General features: G+C 39.0%; 1 protein-coding gene across 1 annotated transcript in view; it reads left to right on the top strand.

The window, feature by feature from the left end:
- NKAIN2 (Sodium/potassium transporting ATPase interacting 2) overlaps positions 1-8,036 on the top strand; it is a 1,199,564-nt gene that overhangs the window by 524,666 nt on the left and 666,862 nt on the right. Inside the window, exon 2 of the mRNA XM_019520021.1 lies at positions 4,797-4,934. Coding sequence (XP_019375566.1) covers positions 4,797-4,934 — 138 coding nt within the window. The remainder of the gene's footprint in view (positions 1-4,796; positions 4,935-8,036) is intronic.

Raw genomic sequence — 8,036 nt, 5'->3', positions numbered from 1 at the left:
TTGTATTATGTACTATCTGACATTGTATGTTCAGAGGCATCTACCAAGGTGCCTGATGTAGCTGAGACTACGTGAGCGATACATGATCTGTAGGAAGTAGTAGTGAGGAGGTGAGTTCAAGGTGCTTCTCAGGTGGGTGAGTTCAAAGGGATCTGAGGGGGTCATCTGGTTCAATCCTACAAACAAATTTAGGGTTCACTGTTCCTAAACCACCTAAGAGAATTATCTTTCCAGTTGTCCTTTGGAATATCTTCAAGGAGGGTGATTCCACAACTTCTCACGACAGTTTTTTCCATTGTTTAGCTATTCTTATAACTAGGAAGTTTATCCAGGAATCTAAATATGTTATGCTTTGCTGAATTTTAAACCCTTTGCCTCATGTGGCAAGAAAAAGCAATGCTGCTTCATTCTCTTCATGATAACTTTCAAATACTTGAAAATTGTTACTCCCTCTCATTAATCTCCTTGTCCCCAAACTAAATACACTTAGTTCTTCTAATCTTGTTCCCTATGGTTTGCATTACATTCCCTTTATCACCTTGCTCATTTGTTTCTCAACTCTCTCCAGTTTATTTTTATCTTTAAAATGTGATGCTGAAAATGAGGTACAATATTCCAGTTGATGCCTAACTAGTGCAAGAGCATCTGATTACTTACTCAGTTTGTGATCTGCCATAACCCCATATGGTGGGTTGCAATCCCAGTCATCACTCATCCTATATCTGTGCATTTGCTTTTCTTCCCTACATGTGGCCTATATATTTGCCTCTGCTGTTTTAAATTTTATTGGCTGCATCATAGTTTAACCTGGTTCTGAAATTAATACCACATTGTTTAGCTGACTAAGGGACTTGTAAACTGTTTTGTGGTCCCATTTGTTAATTTTAATGACATAATATTTCAAGACGCTATCTCCATAATCCTCCATTCAACAAATCCTTTACTTCACATCATCTTCAGAACTATACTAATACTGGTCCATTTGACTCACAACTTTCTAATCTATAGACTTCCATTTTAAATAAATTAATTTAGGAAAAATACTGGTTTAATAATGAAAAGATGTATATGTATACACACACACTGGAATATGTGCACACTCACATGAACACCCCAGGAAAAACAAAGTAATTTATTTAGCATAGACTATCCATTTATTCTCTGTAGACTTGTAAAGATATTTTATAGAAATGTTGGATCTATCCGTAATAAAAATATTATTGTTACACTTTCCTATTAGCCTTGCAGTTGTAGTTGGTATATTGGGTTTCCTGCTTTTCTACATGATTAACTACAGTACTGCTATTTGCTTCTATAATTGGTTCACTTATCTTTGTGATTTCCCACCGTTTGAATGATTTGCCTTCTCCCTTGTGTTTTTACTTGCTGAATCCCCGCTGTTGCCGTACAAGAAGTTTGTTCCTGCTTTGCCATTCTCACTTACTCTCTGCTCAGCTGGTGGAAAAAAAGAGTTCTCTGTTCTGAATGAACATTTTCTCATTGTTAAATGGCCACCCGTGCTTTCAGTACATAGGTCTTTTGTTGATACTCTTAATGGACTTCACGTAGACCTACGTAATGCTGCCTCATGACAGATGGGTCTTATATAAAGTGACTATGTTAATACTTGAAAAAGCTTTTTCTTTTCTTTAATGCTAATGTTGGAGATTTAAGGGGACTTGGTTTTCTGTAAGGCTGCTTGGCTTTTTTAGTCATATGAAAGCAATACAATTAGCATATTATATCTTGTTTCCTTTGGAAATCCTTCTGACATTACTGCTGACAGTACAGTGTACCATATTTCATAGATTTCATAGACATTTGGGTTGGAAGGGACCCCGGAGGATCATCGAGTCCAGCCCCCCGCCCCAGGGGCAGGAAGTAAGCAGAGATCATAGGATCCCAATAAGATAACCATCCAAATGTGTTTCAAAGGCGTTCAAAGTGGGCTCTTGAACCGCCTCAGGTGGCAGTCTGTTCCAAACCTTGGGGGCTTGGACAGTGAAGAAGTTGTTTCTTATGTCCAGCCTGAACCGGTCACAGTGGAGTTTGTGACCATTCGATCTTTTCATCCCTTGGGGGGCTCTGGTGAACAGTCGTTCCCCCAGATCCTGATTAGCACCCCTAATAAGCTTATAGGTGGCCACCAGATCACCCCTGAGCCTGTGCTTTTCAAGGCTGAATAGCCCCATTGCTCTCAACCTCTCATCATATGGTCTGTTTTCCTGCCCTCTGATCATGTGCGTGGCTCTCCTCTGCACCATCTCAAGCTTCTCCACATCCTATTTGAATTGCAGAGCCCAAAACTGGATGCAGTGCTCCAGCTGTGGCCTCACCAAGGCTGAGTATAAGGGGAGAATGCTGTCCCGGGATCTGCTTGAAAAGCATCTATGGATGCAAGCCAGTGTTTTGCTCACTTTACTAGCCACAGCATCGCACTGATGGCTCATGTTCTTCTTGTGGTCAACCATGACCCCCAAGTCCCTTTCATCTGCAGAGCTAACCAGCGTAGCACTACTGAGCCTATATGCATGGTGCAGGTTTTTCCTCCCAAGGTGGAGAACCTTGCATTTTTTGGTGTTGAACACCATCAGGTTCTCGTCCACCCATTTCATGAGTCTGTCCAGATCTGCCTGGATCACCCTCCTGTCCTCAGGTGTGGATGCATTACCCCAGAGTTTGGTGTCATCGGCGAACTTGCCCAGTCCGCTTCTGACACCAGTGTCCACATCATTGATGTAGATGTTAAACAGTGTAGGCCCTAGGACAGAGCCTTGTGGGACTCCACTGGTCACAGCACACCAAGACGATTGGCTCCCATCGACCACCACCCTCTGGGTTCTACCGCAGAGGATATTGCCTTCAGCTAGCCTGTTAAGGATGGCCTCCTTGATAATCTTTTCCAAGACTTTCCCCAGGATAGAGGTCAGGCTAATGGGCCTGTAGTTTGCTGGATCTACTTTCATTGCATAAACCAGTTTGACCCAAATCAGTTAAGTCTGGTACTACTTTCAACCAGGTTTATCTCAGACCGGTCTCGACCATTTTCAAACTGGTTTGTGTGCACTGAATGTCTATTCTGTTACAGGTTTAAACCAGTTTCTGAAAACTTAAACTGGTTTATGTGTATTGTCTGTCACTAGCCTAAAAGAGCAATATTTGCCAGTAGTTCTCAAATATTTAGCACTTTCCTGCTTTAATGAGGAAATATTGAGATATGTTAGATATTATCACCTGGCAATAGTCAACAAATGCTGGGGTTTTTAAATTTTAAGTTATTTTCATAGATGCCCATCTATCATTTCTCCTTTTTGGCAAGGCCTTGTCAGTTTGAAGAATAGTTGTTGTTTTTTTTAGTGAACAGTAAATGGTGCACGAAGATACTAACTTTTACATTAACAAAGAGGTGGCTAGACAAATGCCTAATGAGTTGATCAAAACACTGAACCTGAACCAATATTCACCTACAGGGTTTGGTAGAATTGTATATAGGAGTACCTTACTTTTGCCTTTTCTTCTCCTTTTTCCTTATTGCATTATAATGGTTCCACATATTAAGTCTTCTCAGAATTCCAACTAAAGAAATCAATCTCTAGGCAAAGTGGTTTTCATCAGAGGAGTTTCTTTCATTTTGGTTTTTGTGTTGTTTTTCCCCAAGAGTCTTTTTCATTTTATCAAAGCTTTTTGGATATGCAGTCCTGAACATATATCTCCTTTCAGTGCTATATGTTACTGAAATACCTTAATACCACAATGCCACTTTCACATACTCCTGAATTCAGAAATATGTTCCTATATAAACAAAGTATTTTTCTCTTCTTTTTTTTTTATCCTCATCTTCCAGCTTGTTTGGCATCAGTCACCAACTCCACTAGTTTATTTGCTTCATAGGACTTAAATATTTCTAAAAAAATGAATTCTCTAACCTAAGGCTCATGCAAATGTTTGTATTTGTTGTGTAATTTTTAGAGCAGTGATGATGTAATTCAGAGTCTCCAAGGCCACTTGTCATCAGTGACATGTTTAATACTAGATTTGTTTATAGGTGATTTTTTTTTTAATATTGACATAAAAGAAAAACATATGAGGTTGCAAATGAGGCACTCACAAGCTATGTAATCTAGAATGCCAGAACTAAAGCATTTAATTTTGTAATTATGCTGTTGTATAAAAAAGGAAGGATTAAGAGTGGCTTCAAGGACTGGTGTATGTAAAAATTAGATGGGTGTGACAGATGAACCAGGGAAGCACAAAACCAGGTCAACAAGGGAGGCCTAGGGAAAAGAGAAGTGAAGAGGTTCTTCAGTGGGGAAGGGAAATGGAAGAAGGCTGAAAAATCAAGCTTGCCGAAAGCTAAGAAGTGGTTGAGGAGATGTCTTTAACCCGCCCCCCAACCATGCTCTTTCAGTTCAAGCCACTACAGGAGGTACAGCAGTTGCTAGTGTATGTGACAAAATGATTTGCGCTGCTTCTGCTGTAAACACAACATCCCTGTGAATAGGTTTAGTATCTTGGCAGAATTGCCCACATGAATATTTCAGCAAACTGAGTACAACTCAGTAGTCTGTCAATGGGAAGTACTGCTTTTACTAAAATAAAGGGTGAAACACTAAGCATGTTTCATTCCAGTATGGATGGAACTTGTGTTTTTTTTAAACTCCGGGCAATTTTCTTGTCTTTGGGGTGGAGGTAGGGGAATATCCTCACAGCTATGTGGGATTTTGTAGGGGGGCTCCCTCCTCCCCCCTCCCTTCAGACTGTTCTAATATCTTTGTTTTCTTACTTTTTAATCCTAGGTTTCTGTGCTGGAGAGGCAGATATTTGATTTCCTTGGTTATCAGTGGGCACCAATCCTGGCAAATTTTGTGCACATTATTATAGTCATACTTGGCTTATTTGGAACCATCCAGTATAGACCCCGCTACATAACAGGAGTGAGTATCATTTGTATTTTCTTTCCAGAGCAGGATAGAGATGGGAATGCAAATGGTATGATAAAAATGGGAAATTAGTCTGCCCTTTTTCTTGGGAATTAAATATACATTTCACCCTTGTTTAACTTGCATTTGTCTTTATTTTACAACCTGTTACTACACTGTTATGTGACACCTGCCATGATTAAAGCTGCTGAAAGTGACAGCAGCTGAAAAATCAATATAATGACACAGTATGAAAATATTCATAAGGCGTGAAACTTAATTAAAAGCGTTTGTAAAGAAGTGTGGGATCCCTGAAGGAGAGACATACAGCAACTAAAAATATTGTACCTCCACCCAGCCTAAACGTGCTGGACTGTACTTATTCATTTGTTATTAAAGTTGTTAATTATGTGGTGTTAACTGATGTTTAGAATACCAAAAATATGCCTACCCATTATGAATAAGTCTGTCTCTTCCCCCAAGGAGATTAAAAATAGGATATGACACCTGGGCATTACAGAACAAGAAGTTATTCTGTTGAATGAGTCTTGATCACATCTTTTCATCATATCTGTCTTTTCTTTGACCTGCCTGAATACCTAGGGAATGACCTTCTGAGGTCCCTTCCAACCCTAATTTTCTATGATTCTAAGTTCTGCTGTGTACTCTAACAATACAAAAAAGAAAAAATCTTACATTTTACTCAGACTCTGCTTTTTTAAAAAACAAAAAACAAAATCATCTTCAGAAATTGTGTTAACATCATAATGGAGATTTTCCACAGGCCTGAAGATAAGAAATAACTAAATTGCTGTTTCATTATCAAGAGATTTGGAGAGGTCATACATACGTTGTTTGTAATGATTCAAGTTGGACTCTGGGGTTTTGTCAGAAATTTGCATTGGGTTAATGTATTGTTATGCTGCCCTTTGATAAGCCCCAGAATAAGTCTGTGGCTGCCCAAAAGACATTCTCGCTCCTGATTCTCTTGCTGCTGCAGAACGGAAGGGTTATAGCTGCCGTCAGCCTATATCCAGGTCTGCAGGGCTCACAGCCACAACTTCCACACTGCTCTCTCTCTAATGGTCATACAGATAACCTGTCTGAAAACATATGAAGCCATTTCATACCCCTGAGCTGTAGTTCTGTCAAATGATCATAAAAGTAATGTATGCATGTATGTTAATGTGTAAATGTATTTTCCATATATGGAGAAAAAGTGGGTGGACATGCAATGTGTATACACTTGCACAGAATTACATTGTGTAGAATATACATTGACAACTCTTACAGTTTTATTTAAATTCTTGTGATATATGGAATTTTCCTGCAAATCCCATATCCAGCTTGAAGATTCTTTTTTGCTTTTTTAAATATTTTTTGGTAAAAATTCAGTTTCTGATTTTTATGTTGGGGTGGGATACACCTCAAAAATGACAAAAGTACAGCCTAAGTGCAAGCTAAGGAAACATCAGGCAACTAAAAATAATCTAATATTTATTATTTTGAAACTAAATAACATCTGAAAAGAACCCTATTTAAAAATAAATACACATTTTGCATGCTTGAGAAATTAGAACTGGCCAAATGAATTTAAATGTTTTTAAATAAATTCCTTTGGGGAAGAAGCTGCTTGCTTAATATATATAAAATATATTTTTAATGAAAAAAAGACAGGAAACAAACTATTTTTAAGAAATAGGACCAGACAAATCACAAGTACATCTTACATCATAATGAACTGTAGGAGACAAGGATTTCTTAGGGTGACTTTTTTTTATTGGACTATGTAGTTGGGATAAAGTTAGACATTTTCCAATGCAAGACATTTTTGTCATGGCTCTGATCAGGGGAAGCTAGGTACAGCGTAGTGGAAAAATAGAGGGGAGGGACTGAAAGAGGTTCTCAGAGACAGCATTCATACAAGAAAAGAAGATGATAACTAACCCTCTTCCTTTTGATAGGTATTCTCACCTTTCTTCCCCCTGTTGTGTGGAAAGAATTCAGGAATTGTGTAAAATATAATTGCCACAAACCTGGTATTGGTGTTTAGTCCTTGGTTCTTAATGTCCAGCCATCTTATGGATTTTTGTTTCCAAGTTTGCCTTTTAAAGGTGTTAAGTAGATTTTCCTGGAGTATGAGGATAGTGAGGTCAGAGGGGGTTGTTCCGTGAGAAATGCGCTCCTAATGGTGTGTATATGTCTCCATCTTCTACGTTTTGTTCTGTGGGTTTATCCTGGTGCATAGTTGCTGGTGCTGTTTAGTTTCACCCACAGAGTTGCCATCAGGGCACCTGGTGCATTGGATCAGGTATATCACATTTGGGGAAAGACACGTATAGGAACCATGGATTCTGAATTTTTGATGGGGGGGGGGGGGGGGGGGTTCATAGTAGGTTGATAGATACCACATTAAATTCTTGCCTTTGGCATAATTTCTAGACCATCACAGCTACCACACCACGCTTACACTATCAGAATGAATTAGAATTTTAAACTTATAAGTAGTCTTCAGTCTATTCCCATGAACAGCCTGAAGTCCTCAATTTGTGCCATTTATACGAATCCATCCTTTTCATATTTTCATATGCCCTCACCAGTTAGTCCAAAGAAGTGTTGTAATCTATCTTCTGTTCATCTTCTAGCTGGATTGGGCTCCTAATATAGAGGAGTTTTGTGGATATTCTTCATATCTTCCAGAAAGAATTTGAAGCTGCTACCTCTCCACTTGCAGAGGAGCTGGATAGAAAGCAGCTTTATCCCAATGGACAGCTACTGAAAGAAACCTTTCCTCTGTTACTGCAGAGGCTGTGTAATAAACGTGTGTATTTTAACCAGTAGCTAATTATAAGGGATATCCCAGCTACACCAGTTGCTAGGTGACCATGAAATGAAGCTTCACTTGCCCTCCATTGAGTCAGTCAACTTTAATGTGCAGCAAGTGTTTCAATTCTGCTATTTCAGTCTTTTTGGAGTATATCTGACACTGGGGGACAATGGAGTCTTGCCTCGCATGGATATAGTGGATTTATACCATGTGTTTTAGTATCAAAGCTAGAATATGGAGGAAAGTGAGTATTTGAAACCAGGAAGTGAGCAACCAGGAAAAGGGAAGGG

Source organism: Gavialis gangeticus, unplaced genomic scaffold, assembly GCF_001723915.1.
Source record: "Gavialis gangeticus isolate Ggan-Ray unplaced genomic scaffold, GavGan_comp1, whole genome shotgun sequence".
In the NCBI taxonomy this organism is placed as follows: domain Eukaryota; kingdom Metazoa; phylum Chordata; order Crocodylia; family Gavialidae; genus Gavialis; species Gavialis gangeticus.
The sequence above is the reverse complement of the archived record's forward strand: the minus strand, read 5'-3'. Positions and strand labels throughout refer to the sequence as shown.